General features: G+C 33.0%; 3 protein-coding genes and 1 long non-coding RNA gene across 7 annotated transcripts; 1 reads left to right on the top strand and 3 right to left on the bottom strand.

The window, feature by feature from the left end:
• Positions 1-1,421: 1,421 nt before the first annotated feature.
• LOC130806964 (BAG family molecular chaperone regulator 7-like) lies at positions 1,422-3,438 on the bottom strand. 2 transcript variants are annotated; one of them, XM_057672234.1, is made up of 2 exons: positions 2,636-3,438; positions 1,422-2,359 (listed from the first exon to the last, which is right to left on the bottom strand). In XM_057672234.1, exons 1-2 carry the CDS (start codon positions 3,302-3,304, stop codon positions 2,351-2,353), a joined length of 678 nt encoding a protein of 225 aa, XP_057528217.1. In that variant the 5' UTR covers positions 3,305-3,438; the 3' UTR covers positions 1,422-2,350. The 2 variants fall into 2 exon arrangements, with proteins under 2 accessions (XP_057528217.1, XP_057528216.1); XM_057672233.1 differs by having other exon boundaries at positions 1,424-1,974.
• Positions 3,383-14,151, top strand: LOC130806965 (uncharacterized). 2 transcript variants are annotated; one of them, XR_009040418.1, is made up of 3 exons: positions 3,383-3,490; positions 4,189-4,259; positions 14,064-14,151. It is a non-coding gene; the product is annotated as an uncharacterized LOC130806965 (long non-coding RNA). The 2 variants fall into 2 exon arrangements; XR_009040419.1 differs by lacking the exon at positions 14,064-14,151 and adding an exon at positions 8,428-8,523.
• A 1,609-nt stretch (positions 14,152-15,760) lies between these two features.
• LOC130806968 (putative disease resistance protein RGA3) lies at positions 15,761-25,819 on the bottom strand. Of its 2 annotated transcripts, none has more exons than XM_057672237.1 (2): positions 25,392-25,819; positions 15,761-16,899 (listed from the first exon to the last, which is right to left on the bottom strand). In XM_057672237.1, exons 1-2 carry the CDS (start codon positions 25,477-25,479, stop codon positions 16,274-16,276), a joined length of 714 nt encoding a protein of 237 aa, XP_057528220.1. In that variant the 5' UTR covers positions 25,480-25,819; the 3' UTR covers positions 15,761-16,273. The 2 variants fall into 2 exon arrangements, with proteins under 2 accessions (XP_057528220.1, XP_057528219.1); XM_057672236.1 differs by lacking the exon at positions 15,761-16,899 and adding an exon at positions 20,641-21,413 and having other exon boundaries at positions 25,392-25,765.
• Positions 22,042-25,394, bottom strand: LOC130806966 (pentatricopeptide repeat-containing protein At4g25270, chloroplastic-like). The gene is given in 3 exon segments (XM_057672235.1): positions 22,042-23,201; positions 23,204-23,317; positions 23,320-25,394. Coding segments are annotated over 3 exon segments (972 nt in total). The 5' UTR covers positions 23,708-25,394; the 3' UTR covers positions 22,042-22,731.

Here is a 25,819-nt window from a genome sequence, read left to right on the forward strand (position 1 = left end):
TGTCACGGATCATCTCCCTTGATAGTCAAGGGCGTCAATCTCCCATATTTCTCGGTATTTCCGACATAAGAGGCATCAAGAAAGATTCAGAGTGGTCTAGAGGTTTCTAGACTGTTCTAGGATGTTCTAGAAGCATCTAGAACATTTATGAAGGTTCTAGAATATGGTAGAAACATCTAGAAGATACTAGCATACTCAAGAAGGGTCTGGAAGGTGCTAGAAGGTTCTAGCCCTATCATGTAAATACTAAAACATACTAGAGTAGTGTAGAATAGTGTGGTATTCTAGAGAGTTCTGGGCATGTCCAGAACCTTAGAGGTCTTTCTAGACATGTACATACTCTAGGAGAGTAGTGTAGAGTATTCTAGATAACTCTAGGTTAGGAATATTCTAGATAGTCCTTGTAAGTAGGATGGAGCACTATAAATAGGCTCCAAGGATCATTTGTACATTCAAGTTGAGAGTAATACAAAAAGCATTTCAAAAGCACTTGTGTTCTCTTGCAACTCAACCTTCTTCCTTCCAACACTTCGAGAGTGTGAGGAAAACTAAGGTACGAGGTTGCCAAAGGAGTGATCGGGCATACTAGCAAAGGTGACAGCTTGTGTGCTCAATTGTCTACGACATTTACGGCCCGTTTGGTTAGTGGTACTAAATGGTGGTAATGGGAATGATTTATAGAGTAAAAATTCATTAAAAGTTCCATATCATTCCCATGGTAATGAAACTTTGATCACAAAAAAAAATTTTTGTTTACAAATTTCCATTACCACATAATACCACCTCTCCCAATGGTAATGCATTGGAATGAATTTTATGAAGAAAATGAGATGATTGAAGTTGGACAAGTATAGCCTTCAGGATAACCAAGAGATTTTTCAACCAAAATTACACTAATTTTTCATTCCCATTACCACCGTTTATTACCACCTACCAAACGGGCCGTTAGTCGTAAATCCGGACTAAGGCACTAAGGGTGAGTGCTTAGTTCAACCAAGAGGTCTTGTTAGCACCAAGGGGACGTGCTAGGTTCTATTTATTTTTGATTTATTTTTATTTCTTTTCATTTTCCCCTTTTCCCTCTATCTAGGTTCTATTTTACCTTTTATTTTTTTTTATAAGTTGGGGTTATATATGACCATATCAGTCTTCTTTTCTTTTTCTTAACTTCTATGTTTTGTCATTCGTTGCCGCAATATGATTTTTGTGGGAGTCAGTTTGACAAACTTTTCCGTAGTTTTTCAAACTATTTACTAGTATGATCGAGCTGAAAAACCTTAAACATAGCAGTTTCGATAGACAACTCGTTTTTTATAAATTATCATTTCTTATTTTCTTAATTTTTATCTTTTAGAGTAGATTTTATTATATTAGATGAATTGCCCAATTTTGAAATAGATATTTAACTTCGTATGTGTGCTAGTTGATGTGGAGGCAATTGGAGAATCAAAACAAAGCTTTTGGTTAGAAAAAAAAAATAGACAATCTTGGACGAGACTAATAAATCTCGATCGAGATTACGGTGGCAGAAAGTTTCTGAATTATTAATTGACAAATTTCGCCCTAGATTGTTGAAACTTTGCCCAGGACTACATAAATTCGCCCGAAATAAAAAAAATCAGTCTCAATCCAGGCTCCAGCCATTGCACAAACCAACGAAAAGCTTCTGGAAAATTAGTACGAAGCTTCGATCGAATCTACAAGAATTTCGACCAAGACTTGCCAATTCTAGCCCAGCCATTAGAAATCTCAAAAACAGCCTCTGGAAAAAGTTTGAGTGAAATTCGACCGAGATTCTACAGCTTCGACCGAGTCATTGAATTCTTGAATGCTATCAAATTGCCCACAAAGTTTCTGTCAGCTACAATATGAAATTTCGACAAAAATTCTTTCACTTCGATCGAATCTTCAAACTCCAAAAAATTTCTGACTGCTTGAAAAGGAAGCTTCGCCTGAGATTTGTTCCACTTCGCTCTGGATTGAATGAAAATTCAAGAAACTCGTTCAATACATTGCACAACTTCAAACTTTAATTTTATTGATATTTATTGAATTTCTAAATTGCAATCTAAGGTTAGAATAATTTATGCTCATCTTGCTTCTTAAGTAGGTAATTTAACAAAACTGAATGTTAATCTTGCTTACCTGAGAATCGACTCGTAATCGTACTACAACACCCGTACACTTGCGGCATTAAAATAAAACCACAACAATGATGATTGTGAATGGCTTGTGGGTGCCCCTCCTTTCTTACACCCTGTCAACTTGGTAAGATACTCTAACACAAGCTGTTTGAACTTAATAAATAAGCTTTTTATGTTTGTTGTTATACTTCCTCTTGGTTCTAATATCATATGTTCTGTCCAATGAGGTAAACTCACAAATTTAAAAAATGATTTCAAAAAAGTAAAGTACTAATGATAATACTCTTTAACAAACTTCATATACATAGCACAAAACAAGCATACAACCCAAAATAAAAATTCCATAAAATCACCTTGCAAGATAAAAACATTCATCCTACACACATTTTCATCAAGATTCAAACTTTACCCAACAAATACAAAACTCCAAATCACATTACAAAACCTTAAACCAAAATGTGGGTAACAAATCATGATAAATATTTATATACCTGACGCAAAACCACAGCTTTATGATCATAAGAGGGTTCTTCAATCTCAACAATCCTAGTACCAGATGATTTCTTCTTACATTTCTTTTCTTTTTTCTCATTTTCCTTCTTCTTACCATCATTACCACCAATAGTAGCCTTCCACGTGTAAGTCCTCTTCTCATCACCATCTTTCTTCCCTTTAAGCTCAGTAATCCACTGATATTTTCTCTCTCCTCTTTTCCCTTTCTTAATGTCATCCCTTTCAATCTCAGCCGTCCATTTATACTTCTTCTCCAAATTATCACTTCCTCCTTTAATCTCAGCCGTCCATGAATACTTCCTGTCCACCTCACTCATCATCTTCTCCAACCTAGCTTCTTTCTCCTTAATTTGCAACAACTGGTCAAACTTTGACTCGAGTGCGCTGACTCGATCCGAAAGCGAGCTCAGGCACAACGAGGGTGAGTTAACTCGGTGGATGACTGTGAATGAGGCTGAGGAGGAGATGGGTAGTTTGGCTTCGATCTGGATAAGATCGGAGACCGAGTCATACAATGAGTCGTGGAACGAGTTGAAGAGAGGGAAAGTGACGTCATCTTCGTAAAAGGGGATTAAAGAGATGGGTTTTGAAGGGAAGAAGGGAAATGGGGATGAATAATCGATGATTTCGAATCTTCTGAAGCTCATTTTTTGTTGGTTTGAGATTAAATTTTATATACTGTTTTCTGTTTAGTTTTTGATGGAGGAGGAGAGAGAAAGGTGATGGAAGATGATGAATGATGAACTGCGATTGAAAGGGAAATGTAGAGGGGATGCGGACATTTGAAGGGGATAATGAGTGATGATTGGGTGAAGGGCAATTTAGAGAAATTGGTAAGTGTTCTATTGCTAATTGAGAAAATATTGAATTTTTATTTTTCTCCTTATATAAAATTTTAATTTTGATTTAGATGCAATTAAAATAATCTTCAAAAAAAGATGCAATTAAAATAATAACTTGTATGAGTTAAACTACTCTAGGAACCTGACTAGGTATAGGGAAAGTTGGAGGCGTCTTATCCATGTTTTCATGTTTTAGATTACTGATTTATTAGGGTACCTTCTGGGGTTCATCTTCTCTTGTTTTTCTTCCGTTTCTATTAGCTTTATTAGTAGTATAGTTCTCTTTTAGTTTTATTATTTTTTTACGTTTTTATTTTATCTATTGCGTTTTTATCTCCCACAACGCAGGGGTTTCTCTTAATTTTACTCGAGTCGGGGGACTCTCTTCGGTCGCGCTCTCCTTTATGGGTATGAGTTGCCGCCGTCCTTTCCTCCCCAGACCCTGTCCATAGTTAATCTATGAGCAGGATACACTAGGTAGGATGATAATGATGATGATGCAATTAAAATAATAAAAAAAATTTAAAGATGTTTGGTATTAAAAAAGAAAAGATATATGTGAATGAAAACTACAAAAAAGCTGATGAAGATATTTGCATAAAAAAATGTAGTAAAATTATTAAAACAAAATAGTAAGATAGAAAATACGAGAATTTGAATTGATCAAAAGAGTATTGTTTTAATTGCAGATTATCAAGATGAAATGAACATGAGTAATGTTTGGTTTATATAAGGAATAAGAATCAATGAACAATAAGAGGTATATTTCTATTTTAACTTCAATAGCCTCATGGTTTTTTTTACGCTTTTACGCTTTACTTACTTGAACGATGTTTGAATTAATTGTTGGTATAATATATTTGTTATATCAAACTTATTATATCTTGTGAATTATTTATACTCTTTTTTATAGGATACTTAACTTAGTTTGCTAAATACAAACATATTCTAATTACAATTTTTTCACGCAATTTATTTTAATTATTTTTCCTAAGATGGATAATAGAATTGGAACAAAAGTGACATAAACAAAGTAGAAATAATCTTATTTCTAATTCGTTCCACCCATAATATGCTTGAATCACTCTATGAATTAGAGACAAGTCCTAATACAAATTCAGTAACCAATAAAAACGGAAATAAAGTGAAACACAAAATTCTTACTATTTTACAGCTAGATATTTGGACGGATGTGATGAAGCTTATGGGTAGAGCTTTTCATACGCGGGCTACTCGCCAGGCCCGATCCGCCCGGCTTGAAAAATAGGCGGGCATGGATAGCGTTTTTTTAAAAAAATTAAAGTTTGGACGGGTAATACCCGGCCGCCAAGATAAATGGGTGGGTAGCGATACTAAAAAAATACCCGCGGGTATACCCGCCCGCCCGCTTAGTTTAATATATATTAATTTTTTAATAATTAATTCGTTATGAAACTAGTAGTCACAAGTCTACTATTTAGGACTACTACATACCCAACTTTAGTAATTAGCATCCATACCCATTTTAATAATTTTTTTAAACTTATTATGATTGGAGAAGGTATATGTCTGGACTTCAAACTCCATAGTAAGATAAATCGATGATGCAATACTTTTGTTGGATCATCCAACTTATTTTTTTATAATGTAATTTGAGTATTTTAAAACTTTTTATGTATTTGGAGTATTTTGGACAATGTATTATATTTTAATTGTTATTAAAACTTAACTTTACAATTCGTATTATACTTTTAATTTTTATATAATAAATACCTGCCTACCCGCGGGTCCCGCCCGCTTAAAAAATGGGCGAGTAGCGACAAAAAAATATGCCCACATATGCGGGCGGGATTTTGAATGTTTGAGCCCGGGGGTAGATTTTTTAGGTGTTATCCGGTCTACTACCCGTCCAAGCCCGCCCATGAACAGCTCTACTTATGGGATATAATGTGGACCACGTGGGCGTATCAGACATATAATTGGACGGATGGGATATAATTCTGATTTCTGTCCCATTTGAATTAGGGCTGAACAAAATTTGGTCAAAAACATAAATTAAACCGGACCAAACCATAATTAAAGTATTTGGTCTGGTCTACGGTTTAAATGGTCTGGTCTGGTTTTTTTTTGAAAAAAATACGGTTTCCGCTCCGATCTAGGTTTTAAAATTTTTAGACCAGACCACACTGGAAACCGTAATATTTTCCGATTTGGTGTAAACCGGAAACCGGAGACTATAAACCGTATTACAATAGGCATAGACCGGTAGGCCCAACATTAAAATAAACTTTACTGGCCCATGAAAGTAAAACAAAAATTCCTAATCAATAACCGTGATTTGTAAATCACCATAAAATGACAAAAAAATAATAATAAAATAAACAAAATAAAAAAAAGATAAATTAAAATAACAAAACTCTCACCCGGTGATTTATTAATCTTATAAATAAACTCTAACATTTCATGCTTTCATCCCTACGAATTTGTACTCTCTTCTACTCATCTAATTTTGTGTTTTCATCAAGTCTTGATATTCCAGAAGAAATCAAGGGTAAATATTGTATCTAGTGATAAAAGTATGTTAGTCTCTTCTTGATTTTTTCGAAATATTGTTGGTATTTTTGAATTATTTGTTGATATATTCGAACTATTTGTTGATTTTTCCGAATTATTTTTTGATTTTTTCGAATTAGTGTTGATTTTTGATGTTTGATTTTTCGAATTTCAATAGATGGATTCTTTAGTGTTCTTGATTTTTCTTGACGAATTTTAGTTGATGAATCCCGTAGGTTTTTCCTTGTTTTCGAATTTTATAAGATGAATTTCATTTGATCAATCTTGCATTCCCTATTTCTCATTACACTCTGTAGTTCTTTTTTACGAATATTTATTTGGATGACTGTGAATATGTTATTCTTTGGATTTATATGGTTTTTGCAGATGATTGTTGTCAGTCTATATTTCTCTCTTGAAGGAACCGAAAATAGTTTCATCCCAAAAAATTGCTTTAAAATAAAGACCAGTAGAACGGTCCGGTTTGGTGTTGTAATTGGTCTGGTTTGGTCTGAAAAATTTTCAGATGGAATTTCTGATTTGGTCTGATAATATATATATAATTATATCTTAATCTATAAGTTTAAACATATTTAAGTGAGATTTTGTTTGATTTGTCTCAATGAAAAGTTAATTAATATCAAATTTTTATAATTTGTTATCATGTATAATTAGAGATATTAAAGATTAAATTAGTGCATACGTGAAAAAGTAAATATTGCAAGTAATTTAAAAGCAAATATAATTAATATTATTTTATTGCCAATAACACACTATTATTCTATTGTAATTACTATAAAGTGTCTCATCCCCTTTTTATATTAAGACAAGAATATAAATTTGGTATATTAAAAGTATCTTGAGTATAGAATTTAGAATAAGTTAAATACGTATAGTAACAAAAATATGCAATAGTTGATTATATATATATAAAAAAATAAATTAAAACATAAAAAAAACAAAAAAAACTAGTACATTATTTCTAGGACATGTACTAAAAATAGAAGTACATTATTTATTATTCAATGACATATTTACATTTCGATCAAAAAAAATGACAAATTTACATTATTTTTTACTTTAAATACTAGTCTGTGTTTTACATTTTTATGATTGGCCAGCTGCGACATAGTAACAAAATTTTCGCCGCACACTTTGCATTCCCAAGGATTTTTCGGATTCTTTTTCTTGTTCTTTTCCTGCGCTGTAGGTTTCTTGTTTGATGTAGATCCCTTTGTAGTTGTACCCATCTGTAAAATTTAAGTTAAATTATAAAATTGAATAAATTTAAAAAAACAAAATAATTAGGTCTAATGTAATAGTTTTGATATATAAAATGATACTCTCTCATAATCGTCCACTACACCTTACTCCACTCACAAACATAGTTCTTGTGATCATCGTCTTTTTGTTGTTTTCGACTTTCGGATAAATGCTTTTAAAGACCATCTTATCAATTCTGAATAATTCAAGAAATTAAATAAATACTAATCATAATTAATATTGATTTTTTATACTCATAAAAAAATTTATCATCGAAGATAACATATAATAAATTAATAATTTAACAGAGATTTTGCATTCTATCTAAAGAAAAATGTATCAAAATTTTTAAAGTATCAATATTAATTATTATTGATTTGGCCATCGCTATTCTGTAGTGCATTGCTCTTCTAAGGAACTATAGTTACATAGTTTATTACAGTGGTAAAATAAGTTTGTTAGTTAAATTATTAATTATTGCTCTTCATTGATCATTTTTTTTCTTTTATTTTTTTATGTGACATTGATTTGATCGATAGTAATTAGCAACTCGTAGCCCAATTCTACTTGAAAAAATACACGGATCCGATCTGTACTCGATAAAATCGAACCATTTATTAACCGATGACAACCCGAGACCGATGGAACTCGACTCGAACTTCAACAGACATCGAACCGATGCAAACCGGATAGCTCGAATAACTGATCTTCAATCGAACCGTGACTAACTGACCGGACCCAAGTGCGACCCGTTGTAACATATATCCGAAAATAACCGATCCGAAATTCAACCGAACCCAATGACACATGTCCGAAACCGACCCCATCACCCGAATGAACACCTCTACCTAAAACACACACTATATAATACATTAATTTTAAACGAAAAACTACGACAACTGATCTTGCTGCGTTTTGTCTATTTTTCCCCCCAAAAAAATTTTGATTCGTGGAATACAAGATCATTGGGGTAATTTAGATGCTCTTTCCTCCATTAATTTTCAACGAAACTCAAAATCCAATGAAATTGTTGCTGCTTTCTTCGATTTCTTTCACCAGCATTATTTTATTTGTGGATTATAAGATTAGTTGGTAAGTTTCCTCCTACTAATTTCTTTCTTTTGTATTAATAGATGGATTCGAATAAGGGCAAAGCGAAGAATGATGTCAAAGACCAGACTAAAGTCAAAGAAAATAAAGAAGCACTCAAGAAAGCATCTGATCCACATACTTGTTCTGATTGCAAAAAAGTGTGTGATAATATGTCGGCTTTAGCCGTACATAGATCAAATTATCACTCACTAAAAGTAAAGAAAAATAATTTGATCTATGTACGGCTAAAGCCGACATATTATCACACACTTTTTGGCAATCAGAACAAGTATGTGGATCAGATGCTTTCTTGAGTGCTTCTTTATTTTCTTTGACTTTAGTCTGGTCTTTGACATCATTCTTCGCTTTGCCCTTATTCGAATCCATCTATTAATACAAAAGAAAGAAATTAGTAGGAGGAAACTTACCAACTAATCTTATAATCCACAAATAAAATAATGCTGGTGAAAGAAATCGAAGAAAGCAGCAACAATTTCATTGGATTTTGAGTTTCGTTGAAAATTAATGGAGGAAAGAGCATCTAAATTACCCCAATGATCTTGTATTCCACGAATCAAAATTTTTTTGGGGGGAAAAATAGACAAAACGCAGCAAGATCAGTTGTCGTAGTTTTTCGTTTAAAATTAATGTATTATATAGTGTGTGTTTTAGGTAGAGGTGTTCATTCGGGTGATGGGGTCGGTTTCGGACATGTGTCATTGGGTTCGGTTGAATTTCGGATCGGTTATTTTCGGATATATGTTACAACGGGTCGCACTTGGGTCCGGTCAGTTAGTCACGGTTCGATTGAAGATCAGTTATTCGAGCTATCCGGTTTGCATCGGTTCAATGTCTGTTGAAGTTCGAGTCGAGTTCCATCGGTCTCGGGTTGTCATCGGTTAATAAATGGTTCGATTTTATCGAGTACAGATCGGATCCGTGTATTTTTTCAAGTAGAATTGGGCTACGAGTTGCTAATTACTATCGATCAAATCAATGTCACATAAAAAAATAAAAGAAAAAAAATGATCAATGAAGAGCAATAATTAATAATTTAACTAACAAACTTATTTTACCACTGTAATAAACTATGTAACTATAGTTCCTTAGAAGAGCAATGCACTACAGAATAGCGATGGCCAAATCAATAATAATTAATATTGATACTTTAAAAATTTTGATACATTTTTCTTTAGATAGAATGCAAAATCTCTGTTAAATTATTAATTTATTATATGTTATCTTCGATGATAAATTTTTTTATGAGTATAAAAAATCAATATTAATTATGATTAGTATTTATTTAATTTCTTGAATTATTCAGAATTGATAAGATGGTCTTTAAAAGCATTTATCCGAAAGTCGAAAACAACAAAAAGACGATGATCACAAGAACTATGTTTGTGAGTGGAGTAAGGTGTAGTGGACGATTATGAGAGAGTATCATTTTATATATCAAAACTATTACATTAGACCTAATTATTTTGTTTTTTTAAATTTATTCAATTTTATAATTTAACTTAAATTTTACAGATGGGTACAACTACAAAGGGATCTACATCAAACAAGAAACCTACAGCGCAGGAAAAGAACAAGAAAAAGAATCCGAAAAATCCTTGGGAATGCAAAGTGTGCGGCGAAAATTTTGTTACTATGTCGCAGCTGGCCAATCATAAAAATGTAAAACACAGGCTAGTATTTAAAGTAAAAAAATAATGTAAATTTGTCATTTTTTTTATCGAAATGTAAATATGTCATTGAATAATAAATAATGTACTTCTATTTTTAGTACATGTCTTAGAAATAATGTACTAGTTTTTTTTTTTTTTTTTTTTTTTTTTTTTTTTTTTACATATAATCAACTATTGCATATTTTTGTTACTATACGTATTTAACTTATTCTAAATTCTATACTCAAGATACTTTTAATATACCAAAGTTATATTCTTGTCTTAATATAAAAAGGAGATGAGACACTTTATAGTAATTACAATAGAATAATAGTGTGTTATTGGCAATAAAATAATATTAATTATATTTGGTTTTAAATTACTTGCAATATTTACTTTTTCACGTATGCACTAATTTAATCTTTAATATCTCTAATTATACATGATAATAAATTATAAAAATTTGATATTAATTAACTTTTCATTTAGACAAATCAAACAAAATCTCACTTAAATATGTTTAAACTTATAGATTAAGATTTAATTACTTATTAAGGAGTAGGTCCCCGGAAAAGACTTCCGGACCTTTCTGACCCTTTGTGTGTTTTGCAGGCCAACAGACATCTTCACTAAAAAGATCTTGCTGCATAACTGGCAAGGAATTAAGTTAAAAGGACTTCCACCAGCTTAATCATTCTGATTAAATCATAAATCAGGAGATTAATAAAATAATTAATTGTTCTCATAATCAGACAGGAACAGTTCCTCACCTGCATCTTCAATGCTCTGACCTTCGTGTAACGGAACAATAAAGTTGTGTGCCGTCCAAATGTTTATCAACATGTCCTTCTTCATTGTATAATCCTTTGGAAAAATGGCACAATAACTAAAACAATTTTTTAAGGAGAATGGAAGATGATGATAACTTAGCTTCAATATTTGTGTGATATCATTGTTGCCCATGTTGGCCACATCGACTTCTTGAACTGTTTGACACTTCTTCTTGTCTTGACCATATACAAGACTTCCTGCCACTCTTAAGGCTAGAGGGACTCCACCACATGCTTCAACAATTTTTTGCCCAATTTCAACCAACTCGTCTTGAAGATATAAGTGGTCAGAACCAAATGCTACCTTCTCAAATAAGTTCTTTGACTCGTCCTTTCCCAAGCCTTGGAGTCTCTTTTGAACCATTTCCGATGAATTTTGCAGTCTCTTTTGAACGTGTAGTCACCACAATCCAACTTCCCCTTATGGAAGGAAAAATCACGACCACTCGGGATTTTAAAAATTCTCTTAATATGTTTTAGGCAATTATACAATTACATAAAACAATTCTCAACAAAAGGCCAACTTCTCTTTCTCTTCTCTTCTCCTTCTCTTTCTCTTTCTCGTTCACGTTCTCGTTCTCGTTCTCTTTTCTCTTGCTTCACACGAAGCCTCTTCTCACTTCTCTCTAGACTTCCCTTAAGTCTAATTACAACTTCTCTCAAAAACCCTTTACAGAATAATTTTTAAGACATGAATAAATTCTCTAAGATGGATTAAGAACTAAGAAATTGCATAAGAAAAATATTTTAAGTTAATTGGCAAATATAAGAACAAGATATTTTTCTTAAGTGGTGATCTCTTGAATTTTCTCTCTTATGGGCACTACCACCTGCGCACGGTTTTTGAACAAGTCATCCCTTTTTATAAAGGAACAACCGGCATTTTTTAGAAACCCTAACCACCCACTCTTTCTAGATCCTATTTTTAAGGAAAGTGAAATTAAATTGCTTGGAAGCCAAGTCTTTCCAACCGGTTATTATTTACCAAAAATAGTAAATAAGATTTATCTTAAATAAAAAGCCCTAACCACCCTCTAATCCTACAGTAATTAAAAATAATTAAAATAGGTTAATTAGGTTTAATTAAATAAAGCCCATTTTAATTTCCTATTTTTAAGGAGAAAAATAAGGAAACTTATTTTTCTATTTTAGAAATAGTCTTAGGTAGTTTTAGGTGGTTATTTTTTAATTTGCCAATTAACAATTATGCAATAACTTAATTTTAAACCATTTACATCAACTAAAAAGAGAAAATAAATTCCTACGTTATTTTTAGCTGACGCACTTCTTCAGACCTCACTACAAGAAAACTTGTTTTTAGCAACAAGTTTTAGCAACGACTATATTTTTTTCGTTGCGAAAAATACAAGTTGTTGCGAAATCCGTTGTTGTTGCTAAATAATCGTTGCCATAAAAAAAAAATGAGTGCGGGCTTTGAAATAATTAATATTTGTTTTTTGCAACGATACCAGTCGTTGCTATAAAGCATTATTAGATAACGCAACAACACGAGTCGTTGCGAAAAATTATTTTATGTATTGCAACAACAATGTCATTGCAAAATATTCTCTATTTTATTTCTTCTCTCTTTTCCTTTTCTTTTAATTTGATTAAAAATACCCAAACCCTTCCCTTCTCCCTCACTTCGATTGAAACTAAAATTCAGCTAAACCACACTCCTCAATTGAACACATCAAAAACCCCAAATCCCAAATCAGAAACCCATTTCCCTTTCCTTCCTTCTTCTTCGAGCAATCAGCAACACCATCAACATCTTCACCACCTTCCTCCTTCTTCTGAAATTTCGAGTGCCTTCAAGCAAGATTCATCATCTTCTCGTTGATTCAACCGGTCCTTTTCGTTTTCCCTTTTCTCTGTCCAGCAAAGTCAGGCGACAGCTTTCACCGAACACGAACACCACTTCTCACGGTGGTTCTACAACCATTACCGGTGTTCCTCTTCTTGTATTTGTTGGTGTAAACAAACTAAGGAATTAAATCTCTTAATTTCTATGTGTAATTTCATTTTACTCATCTTTAATAACCGATTTTCTTCTCATATGTTCGAACCCTAACTATTTCTAATCGAAATTACATGTAAAATCAATATATTTGTAGAATTTATTCCATTAAAGTAAAAATTAGCAATATAGCAATCAAACCTTTTCTAGTCTAATACCCGGTTCTTTGAATTGGGGAAAATAAGTAGAATTTGGTCTTGTTGTTTAAGCATCGAAACTTCAAGAAACTGATATCAATTTTGTAGCTAGTTTTGGTGGTGTTCTTTGCTGATCAGTAAACAGAAGGCAAACCCTTCTTGATTTCTTTTCTCTGTTTTCTCAGTGTTGATGTTTAATTCATATGAGATTGATTTCATTGGCATACTTTCATTAGCGTGCTCCCTTACCATGTATTAAGCTCTAATTTTGATGAATCTTGAGTTTATATAAACTAATTGGATGAGTTTTGTTGATTGAGACTAGCTGTTGGATATGTATATTTAGCTGCTGAATCATTGTTAGGAACTAAGAGTTGTGACAAGTTATGATAATGGTGAATGATTGAATAGATTGATACTCTTAGATGTAATACTAGTTACTTGTGAAACAATTTGTGGGAATGGATTCGTAGTGTCTTGATGGTGTATAGGTAGTGGTGAGGATTTGGATTTGAATGTTGTTAATGGTAACTATGGGTCAAAGTGGTGATGCTGGTTTTGATGCTTGAATGTTGGTTTTTTCGACTGTCGTTTACTCGTTTTGATGCTGGTTTTGATAATTGATATTGATTCTCTATTTCTCTTGATCTTGATGTTCTGAATCAAATGGTGAAGATGAATGTTGGTTTTGAATGCTGGTTTCCATCATTCGTTTTCTTTTTGATTTTATGGTGAAGATGAATCAAAATATGAATGCTGGTTTTGATGCTTACGGTTTTGATGCTGGTTTTGATTTTTGAATGTTGGTTTTGTCGACTGTCGTTTACTCGTTTTGATGTTGGTTTTGAACCCTAATTATAATTTCTTCATTTATGAACCCTAATTCCCTAAATCCCTAATTATAATTTGTTGATTTACTGATTTGTTTCATTGTTTCTTCATATCAGCTCTTCAATTTCTTGTTTATTCATCTCTAAATCTGTAATTTTTTTCCATGTTTGTGCTTCTTTGACTTTGCAGGATGAAAACTGATAAAAAACCACCGCTTGCGACCTTGCGAAATCTCCGATGAGGATTCGTGGGCGTCGATCAGTTCTAATACCATCTAACACAAATACACCTTTTCGTACACCAGGTATTTTTCTAATCAACACTGTTAATGAGTTTGTTTTTTGTATTACATTTTTATTTCTGGGTTGATAATGCTGCTTATTTTTCCAATTAATTCACAAAAGCTTTTTTTATTTATAAATTTTATGAAAAATTTCCATTAGAAATCCTAAATAGCCTTATAATTCCTGTTGCTGTTTTTTATCCGGAATTGTCAAATGATTCAAGAGATTCTGTTGCATTTTTTCTCTTTGGTGTTTATGGGTACTAATAATTTCTTCCATTTACTAGAAAGTTTTATGAAAATTTTTAAATAATAATCTGAAATACCTGTATTTCTTTGGAATTTGTTCGTGTTAGGTTCTTCAGGATAAGATTTTTCTGGGTTTTGGGTTTTTGTCGGTCAGAAATTCTTCTATAATATTAACATTCAGTACTTTGAAAATTGGGTTCAATTATGTTCCTTTGATGAATTGGAATGAACTGAAAAAAATTGTAGATTTCTTTGAAACTATTTGATATGATTGCTTTGCTGTAGGTCTTCTCATTTGTTTTTGGAGACGGTGATCCAAATCAAGGAATTGAAGAGAAGAGGTGGAAGCTGGTAATGTTTGAGCATTGAAATTAGATTGTTCTTTTCAAATTGAAGTTGGTAATGTTTATTCAAGTTGATTTGTATGTTATATCATAAGGTAAGTACTATGCTGCATATAGTGGGATCCGTAATTTTATATTGGTGTATGTTTGCTGTTCTCTTCTTGAGTTTATTCAAAATAAGACGGAAAAGTATTAGAATACGAGGTAGCTAATTAAGTACGTTATTTCATGAGTTATGTACTATGCTTATGTGCTGCATATAGTGGGATCCATAATTCTGTATTGGTGTATGTTTGTTGTTCTCTTTTCGAGTTTGTCCAAAATAAGACTAAAAAAATAATAGAATATGAGGTAGCTAATAAGTTAAGACCATTGAGCTCTCTTACAGGTCATTAGTTTCATGGGTTAGTCTGAAAGGCGGGGCTTCAACAAAGTACTCTACATGTTTATTGCTTGGAGAGTTTTGAATGGATGTTTTGCTTATTTTGCAGATTCAATACAAACGGAGGTGTCAGATTCAATGGAAGCAGATGAAATTGAAGCATCAACTATGGAGATTGAGAATGCAAAGTGCCTATCACTTGTAAATTTTTTGCATGAAAACTTGTATATGGTAGGAGAATTATTTTGGAAAATTGGTTATACGTTACATGTATATGAATTACGTGTATTTTTGACACACGATAATATTTGGGACGTGTGATATTTTGGGATACGAATTAATATATAATGATAATCGGTGATATTAGTTTAGTTGGTATTAAATTATTTATTATTTTAATTGTCTAGTTTATTGTACGATAAAATTGGTTTTTAGCAACGACTATAATTGTTGCAAAAAATGTGTATGTTTTTTGCAACGGAAATAGTTGTTGCTAAAAACATTAATAATAAATTTTACTTCATTGTTTTTCCTACAGTAAAGTCGTTGTAAAAGATTGACTATCATGTATTGCAACAACTTGAATTGTTGTGAAAAACAGAAATTTAACAACGAAAATAGTTGTAGCTAAAAATGCAAGAGATTTGGCAACGAGCTTTTTTGTTGCTAAAAACGTTTGAAGGAATTGCAACGACATTTTTTTTGCAACAACAGATTTCGTTGCAAAAAACAGATATCTTTTGCAACAACCATAGTCGTTGCTAAAAGCTTTCGCTACGGCTGTACCCGCAACAATGTACTTTGTTGCAAAAAACATTTTTAGCAACGAAATCAGATTTTTAGCAACGACTTTTTCTGTTGCTAAAAATAACTTTTCTTGTAGTGCCTGTATCGTTGGGAACACTGCACTGTCTCCATCAGCAACTTTAATCAGATTATCAACTTTGGAACAGTAGACATTAAATCCACTTTTGACATCCTAAGTGATCTTCTATACTGACTCTTTTGACTTTGACTTTGACACGTACAACATCCATTGACCAAGTCTTTTTAGGTACCATCAACGACTTTAGTAAAATCGGATATTCGACCTACATAACAATCTCTAAAACACATTTGTTTATTTAAAGTGAAGTCATCATCAAAACCTAAGAGGGCCAACACCATCAATGTCTAGTTGTTTCTGATCTTGATCAGAGACACAATGCCACAACCTCAAAGAAAACGCCGTTTCAACCCTTTTATCATTGTACACAAGCTGTGCAAGAGCAGTTTTGCCTAGCCCTCCCATACCCACAATAGGAAGAAAAGAAACATCACTAGTTTGAATATCAGAATCAAGCAACATACCAACAATATGCTCCAAATCGTCTTCTCTTCCAACGATTTCAACAACATCCACATACGAACATGTCTCAGGCTTTCTGTACTTGATAGGCTCATGACTAAACTCCATCATAAACTGCTTGTTGTAAGCAAAACCGTCCAATTTCTTCCTTATCTTCTCGACCTCTTTAGACATCTTGTAAGCAACACCAAAAGGATTCGAACGGGAAAGAAAGAGCCTCATCTTCCTAGATATTGTACCATTAGCTTTCACATGCTGCTTCTGCTCGGCAAGAGTGACAAAATCATCGAGCAAATCATCGGCTTCAAAAACAACATCCTTGAGGTCCTCGATCCATTGTTGGGCTACATTCGACAGCTCCTGCTTTGTCTCGGCGTCGCGAAACACAGCCTTAATAATGTTGACAGTGCTCTGGAGTTCTTCAAGTTTGGATTCATAACCATAGATTGAGAGGATCTAGTTTAGTTCAGGACTTTGTAATGCTGAAAAAAGAGTTTGAGTAACAGATAAAGCTGTTCCAATAACCTCCATAATCAAATTGCAAGAAAGAAGTAAATCTGTAAATGTGTTTTGTTGGTGTTTAATGAATGGTAAACAACTCCTAATTAATACTTCTACACGGTAGGTATTTCTAATTATTTTTCAAAATAAGATTTTGATCCGGGAATCATGCTATTGGAATATACAATATAGTACATGTGACCATGTCTTTTTCTTTCTCCGAGACAACGTTTTCTTATGTAACCATGTGAACATGTTTTAATTGGATTATACATGGATTTATGATGTACTCTTCCGTTTTTATAGAGTTTACAGATTTTAGTATTGAATTTTGATTATGATTTCTTATTGAATTTTCTAAATATTAATTTTTTAAGAATTTTTTAAAATTCTAAAATTATTTGACTTTTAAATTTATATTGAAATCTGTTAAAGTCATCATCATTCTATATTAACTTATCATGTGACAATCTCTTTTTATTTTTCAAAATGCATCAGAAACACAGGAACAAAAAAATAATTTACGTACATAGCGAACACATCATTTAGAATTAATATCCAGAATTAAATAGGGGAAATAATATGAACCTGTCAATAGAAGATCATGAAAAAGTAGGTTACATAAAAACGTTAAGCTAAGCAAGATGTAATAGTTTCATTTGAAGATAAAAAGAGCTCCACCAAGATGTTGAATTAATTTGTTGTAGAAAAACAATGTCAAATTATTTTGTTGTTAATTTACAATTTGAATTGGATTAGTTTTCAGTATGAGAAATTAAAAGTGAAAAAACAGAAACTGAAATATAAGAAAGAAAAATTAACCTGAAAACAGGCTAAGAGCATGTCTGTCGATTAGCAAGAGCAAAGCGAGCAATCGCCTAGGGCCCCAAAATTTTTTTAAGCACAAAAAAATATATCTTTATGTACAAAATTGATATTAACAAAAATAAATTAAGGTATCATTACATTTTTTTGCTATGTAATGGAATAAATTATTAGTTTTTTTAATAAAATAGTTAATATATTAATTATTAGCAATACAAAACAAAACCAGTACCATATTATTTATTACGCCCTAAAGTTTTAAGAGTTTTTTTTTTATTTTTCACTCTAGGGTAAAAAATAAACGATACGGCCCTAGCTAAGAGAGCTGGGAAGTGATTCAATCATCTTCATTACAAGACTCTTCAGTAGAAGACAGTTCATCAGAAGACTCTCCTTCAGCATACCGACAAGTACGACCTCTAAATTGAATGTTGGGGATGTGTTGAATGTAAGGCCAATCCTCTCCTTCTAGATCTTTTTTGCAATTTCTCGTTAGGCTCTTTAAACAATGCTCAACATGAAGTTGTTTGAGAGAGGTGAGTTTGGGCATCCAATTCGGCATTGCTTTCAGCTTTCTGCAATTTCTGATTTCAAGGTTTTCGAGAGTAGGCAAGAACCGCATCCAGTTCGGCAAATTCACCATCATTGGGAGATTTATCAATGTCAAGGAGCGGAGGGAGGAAAGAAAGGATGAACAAGTCATGATGCCTATGTCAATTTTACCACAATCTCATACCTCTTTTTCTCACAATCGTCTATCTCTAACGTCTCTAAAGCAGAGAGATGCTCCAATCCTCCGGCCACAACACTTCTCAATTGAATGCATCTTTTAATATTAAGAGATCGGAGTGAAGAAGAGCAGCCACGAAACACCTTCTCAACTTCTCTGAAATTCTTCACCTCCAAATCTGTGTAGATTGTTAGAATTTCAAGACACTGAAAAGCCTGAATAGGATGTGAATTCAACCAAACAACATCATCTATTAGCACCTCTCTTAATTTTGAAGATTCTGACACAAACTCCCCATATATTATTCCTCTCATTGTTTTATTGAATTCCATAAAATGTAGTTTTTCCACCATGGGACACAATGGGATGCACATCAACTTATTACATGAATTTATCTTCAACATCTTCAAACGAGGAAGACAAGATATTAGATCTTCTCCTTCCCTCCATCCTCTCAACTGCCATAGGTTTACTAACTCAAGTTTTTCAAGGGAGGGAAGGATTGACTTATTTTGTGCATTTCCAAAGGTTTCCAGATACAACAACCTATCACTACTAAAAAGTATAAGAGTTACAAGGTTTGGAAGAATACATATCCACCTTGACATTCTCGTACTAGGGTAATTATCTACCTGTAAAGTTCGAAGACTAAGAGGTGGATGTAAATCTTCCATTAATTTTATCGTTTCCATATCGTCGGTTCTTGTAAAACTCTTTAAATCATCAAAGAGAAGATAAATGTGATTGAGATGTTTCTTATTCTTCAAATAGAACTGACTTTTTCTATTCTCGACTTCTCGAACAATATCAGGCCAAACAAAATCAATCGAAAGGTCGCCTTTGAGGTTGTTAAGAGACTTCAATTCATTTAACCCACAAAACCATTCCTTCCAACTCCCACCACCCACTACAAATTTACTCAACCTGGTAATACAAGTCAACTTATCCATGCCCTTAGGCATGTAATTTAAGTTGCATCCTGAATTATTTAGGACCCTAAGTTTTACTAGACTACTAAAATCTTTCGGTAACTCATTTAAGTGTTCACAATCATATAAAACTAAGGTTTCTAAATTACTTAATTTGGTTATTGAATTTGGGAGCACTTTGAAATTTTTTGTTGTGTGAAAGATCTAAGTATCTTAAGTGCAACAATTTACCTACGGAGTCTGATAAACATTTGTCTCTTAATCTTCCCAATTTTAATGCCCTTAGGTACCAACAATTTTCTACTAATGCCTCAACGAAAAAGTTATCCAAAGTCTCCAAATAAGGATTGGCTACAGGACTATCTAGGTACGAGCGAGCACGAGTTTTACCCAAAGAGTATTTTCTACTATTTATGTTGCTCGAGTTTGAGATATGACGAACTTTTTTATTTAGGTTGCATGTAAAAGGATCCGCTACATAAATCTCAATACTTGCGACACCTTGAGCAATAACGTGTAAAAGATCATGTATCTTAACCGATAATATCTCACCCGTTACATAATCTTTTTCTATATCTTGAAAAAAACACCTCTTTAACAAAATAAGAAAATGGTCCTCACCTGCATCTTCAATGCTCTGACCTTCATAAAGCGGAACAACATAGTTGTGTGCCATCCAAAGACTTATCAACATATTCTTTTGCATTCTATAGTCCTTCGGAAATATGGCACAATAACTAAAACAATTCTTTAACGAGAATTGAAGATGATGATAACTCAGCTTCAATATTTTTATGATAACGTTGCCCATGTTGGCTATACACCAACTTCTTGAACTCTTTCCGCTCCTTCTTGTCTTGACCATAAACAAGACTTCCAGCTACTCTTAACACTAAAGAGACTCCACCACAGGCTTCAACAATCTTATGCCCGATTTCGACCAAGTCAATATGATGGTCAGAATGCTCTGAACCAAATGCTATCTTTTCGAATAAGCTCCACGCATTTTCCGTGGCCAAGCCTTGGAGCTGGTACATTAAATCATATCCAATGAACTTGGCAGTCACTTCTGAACGTGTAGTCACCACAATCCAACTTCCTCTTTGACCCAATTTCAACAATGTTACTAGATCATTCCATTGATTGCAATTCTCTGTCCATACATCATCTAAACAAGCAAATATTTCTTAGATGATAATTCTTATTGAAGTTGACTTTGCACAATTTGCAGAGGATTTTTCATGATTCTCATTAGTAATTAGAGTCAAAATCTTACGAAGAATATCGTCACAGTCCAATTGTTTCTGATCTTGATCAGAGACACAATGCCACAACCTCAAAGAAAATGCACTTTGAACCCTTTTATCATTGTACACAAGTTGTGCAAGAGCAGTTTTGCCTAATCCTCCCATACCCACAATAGGAAGGAAAGAAACATCATTTTGAACATCATAATCAAGAACCTTACCAACAATATACTCCAAGTCGGCTTCTCTTTCAGCAATATCAACTACATCCACATAAGAACATGTCTCGCGATTTCTATTCTTGATAGGCTCGTGACTAAACTCCATCATAGATGATATCTTATCAGCAAAAGAACTCAAGTTATTCCCTATCTTCTCGACCTCTTTAGACATCTTGTAAGCGAGGACTAAAGGGTTCGAACAAGAAAGGAAGAGCCTCATCTTCTTGGATATTGTACCATCAGCCTTGATGTGCTGCTTCTGCTCGACGAGAGTGAAAAACTCATCGAGCAAATCATCGGCTTCAAAGACAACATCCTTGAGATTCTCAATCCATAGTTGGACTACATAGGAGAGCTCCTGCTTGGTTTCAGCATCAAGAAGCACGTTTTTGATTTTGTCGACGGTGTTTTGAAGTTCTTCAAGTTTGGATTCACAGCGATAGATCGAAAGGATATGTTTCAGTTCAGGACGTCGCAATGCTAAAGAAAGAGTATGCAAGGTTGTTCCAACCACATCCATTATCAAATTTCAGGAAATTGAGTAACAGAACAGGAAGAGATAGAACAGACAAGCAAATACTTCTATGTTATGTGTTTGGTTTGTGAATAATGAATGGTAAACAACTTGTCTATTTAAAAGATTTTGATTTGTGATCAATAAGTAATTAGCAATAATCAAATAATCATTAATGTAAACACATCAAATACTGCATTATTAATATCATGTATTGATCATGTGATATCTACACATCAGATCCGTAATTAGTACACTCACTTGATGACAATCTTAATAAATTAATCATAAAAAATAGGAAAAATTATCGTGAATAATATAAACTTTAATTAATTTCCCTACAATAATACCAACTATTAATTAACCATGAATAATACCAACTTATAGGGGTATTTTCCTAGAAAATCCCTAACATGTTCAAAATCAAACTATAGGTGATTATAAGACAAAAAAAAATTAGTAAATTAATTAATAAACTAAAGTTGGTATTATTCATGGTTAATCAATAGTAGGTATTATTGTAGGAAAATTAACAAAAAATTGTATTATTCACAGTAATTTTTTCCTAAAAAATAATAATAAAATAGGTCAAAAACTATATAAACACATGGTTCCAATGATTATTTTATTATAATTAATAATATCATGTAAACACATCAGATCCGTAATTAGTGCAACCACTTGATCACAAACTTAATAAATAAAATTTTGGGCAGTACATGAAAAATATATGATTCTTGCCATATCAATTATATATTAGATGTGCGGCAAAGTCAAATATATGAAACCTCATTTATTAACACATCTTCCAAACCTGGTTAAATCTTTTATTTATTTTTGATTGTGAAATTTCCATTAAAATTCTGAGCTTTTAACTTTTTTATTTAATAGACAAAATATTAAGGTATTCATTAAATTAATTATTTATTTCGAACAAATATCGAAAAATATGCTCCATAAGCTAAGGGTAATCATGACGTTTATTTCTATGAAAATAAGTCGATGGGTAATAATGACATAAGTTTTACAAAAATCTTTGAAAGAAGTGTGACTTGAGTCTTGTGTTAATTAGTCATGTGATTAGATGACAATTAAAGTGTAGAAGAAATTTGGTCTTAAAGGTTAAAGTAACAAATTAAGATTAGTATAACTAGTTGGTTTTGAGGACAAAAGTGATGGAAATGAGATATAATTGATGGATAAGCGTCATAAGCTATTGTATGCTATTTGGTGTCTTAATGGGTATTTTTGGATACATTCAAGTAGTTTTCTGTATTATGACATCTATGAATCCAAACCTCTGTCGATCATCATCATTTTCACTCGATCTGAATCTTCTAATCTACCAAGATTGTCATATATCCTTATTCGCAGTTCAAAGTTATGCTCGTTATCAGGTTCCAACTCGAAAAGGTGTCGAGCAGCAAGCTCAGCAGTTTCACAATCGGCGTGCAGGAAACAAGCATATAACAAGGCTCCCCAAACTGTCGGTCCAGCCTCAAACTCCATTTTGTTTGATATAATATCATATGCTTCATTGATCATTCCTACCTTTCTGTAAAGATTAACCAGACAAGCATAATGCTCCATGATCGGGGTAATTTCATACTCTTCTATCATTGATGAGAAGAAATTTTTTCCTTCGTTCACCAATCCTAACTGTGCACAAGCTGATAGCAGAGCCATAAATGTGATAGCATCAGGCGTTGCACCAGTCTCCTCCATCTGTTTAAAGCATGTCAATGCTCGAGGGGATTTCGATGTGCAGAAATGACCGAATTCCACGAGACAATATCCTTTTCTGGCATTTGAGCAAACAGCCATTGACATTGATCCAAATGGCCGTGGTTAGAGTAGAAAACGATCAGAATTTTGTGATAGGCAAGCTCCGATTTAGACCTCTACGAATAACCCATCCGTGCATTTGGGCTCCAATTATAAACACTGAAATTCTAGAGATAATTATTGATATTGTAACATGATCAGGCTCCAATCCAGTTTTAACCATGTTGTGGAAAATCTCCATTGCTTTGGCTAAAAGTCCATGGTGAATATACCATAGAATCATTGAATTCCATGAAACCAAATCCTTAGAGCGACTCGTTTCGAAAACATTCATAGATTTCACTATATCACCACATTTAGCATACATGTCTACAAGTGCATTCAACACGTAAACATCATTATGGAATCCACAACGAACAACATGTCGATGAAGTTCCTCCCCAACCCGAATCGACCCAATTCCACTACAAGCCATGGTCGTATTTGTTGAGGGTTTTTAACTATTTTTAACACAATCTATTTAAATATACTTGTATAAAAGGCTTTTTCACCCTTGTCGACCAAGAGGCAACTTATTCGTCCATTGTTATTCATCCAACATCCAACTTTTTCGCTCATGCATTATTCTGGAACTTTAATTTCAATTATAAGTAAAGTAGTCAAGTTTCACCTGATAAAAAATTTTGACTCCTAATTGACCCGACGACCCAAAAAACTAAAAAATTAGGTTTAATTTAAACGAAACTCAAACTCAGCCGTTTTGAGTTGTTTTTCCAAATATGTTGACCTTTTCGATTCCACACCACTAATTGTTGGTCGGCACCTAAAACCCTATATTTCTCGTCAGTTTTAATATTTTGTGTTTTCATTTCTATGTTTAAGCCTTAATCAAAGTAGTATATTGGTCATATTTATAAGATCTTTCATTTTTTTTATATAAACAAAATAAACTTCCTTTTATTTATTGATAAAAATTTTAGTGTTATAAAAAACTCAAGACACGTCGAATCCACTCAAACTGATTGAAAATTCAAAAATGATCGATCCAAAAATGATTCGACCTGATAGCATACCCACCAATCGTTTTGATAAGTTTAACTACAAGCTTAAGTTTTTGACTAATGACATGATATCGGATAATATATAAGCTTAAGTTTTATTATCGAAGCCCATTTATATATACTTTGTAACAACCAGAAAGTAACCAGCTAATTAAGCAAGATTAATTTAAACCAATGCGAAAGCTTAATACTTAAATCTGGCTATTACGGTTATAATATAATCAATTACTAAACTGACTATAATAACCACCAAACATCAACATGATTGTATTTCTTTAATTGTATTGCTCAAAATGGGGTTTTCGTCTTCTCTTTCATCCAATTGTTGATAAATTCGATTACTCAATGTCTTATTTTTGCAATGTTTACGACGTGATTGTATTTCTTAGATGCTTTCCGACGATTTTGATAACAATTTTTTTGTTGTGAAACAGTGAACTGTATAGAAGTAGCAAATTACTCTCCCATTTTCTTCCTTGACAGGACTTTGCAAGTCATGGTTTGGAGAAACCATTTGATCATGCTTTTTCTAATTTTCCCCTAAAGATGTTTCAACATTCTGGTGTATTCTCAACTTTGTCTTAAGTATGGACAGTTTGTTGCCGGGTTTTGATGTTGTCGATAGCTGATCGTATTATTAATCTATGAGCATTTTTATGTGTAAGTGTCTGTATAGATTATATTTTTGTAATTTCTTGTATGGTTAGATTACTTTGTATAAACCTTAATCTTGAATTAATGAAATATATATTTTAAATTTTTGTTAATAGATATTTTATCCTTGTTTTTTTTGTTAATATATAGTATTTTGTTTACCAAAATACTCCTTCCTATTCATAGAGAATGGTACATTTGAGTTTTGCACCAAAAATCAAGGAGGGGTGGGAGACCACTTAAAAGTGAGTGGAAAACTCTCTTTTTCCATAAAGGATATTGATATTTATGTGGTGTTGTGTTGTTGTAGTAAGGGTAAAAGTGTAAAAAAAATGACAAAAATAGAAATTAGACATTTTTAGTGAATTGACCTAGAGGGAGTAATAATTAGTCTCCAAAAGCCGCATTCATAGAACATACCTCGACTGGATGGGGGGGGATTACCTGGTGGTGGTCCGGATGAGGCAGTTGCTATGGTGGTCTGATTAGTCCCGGCCTTCTGTGGGTTGTTTCGAGGGCTGTTGCATTTCATTACTGGCGACTTGCGCAGGCAGCCTTCTCACATCTTCTGGATCAGGTACTTCGATACACTTGCCAGCCTCATACCGGTGTTCTGGAGGTTGCTCCGGTTGGTTTTGAATAATATCGGCCCACCGTGTACGGCTTCTGCTACCTTCGACACTTGGGCAGATTTCCCCCAATTTCATTTGAAGATTAGGGTTTGGTTCATTCTCAAAACTATTGACCCTAGTGCAGTCCAAGGTCAATTGGGTGCTCACTGTTGAAATATAGTGACTCGAACAAGTCATTATATGGGATGAAGATTTGGGAAATGGATAAAGCAGGTCGCCAGGTAGAAGATTGTGTGCGGG

Source organism: Amaranthus tricolor, chromosome 2 (genome assembly GCF_026212465.1).
Source record: "Amaranthus tricolor cultivar Red isolate AtriRed21 chromosome 2, ASM2621246v1, whole genome shotgun sequence".
Taxonomy (NCBI): Eukaryota; Viridiplantae; Streptophyta; class Magnoliopsida; order Caryophyllales; family Amaranthaceae; genus Amaranthus; species Amaranthus tricolor.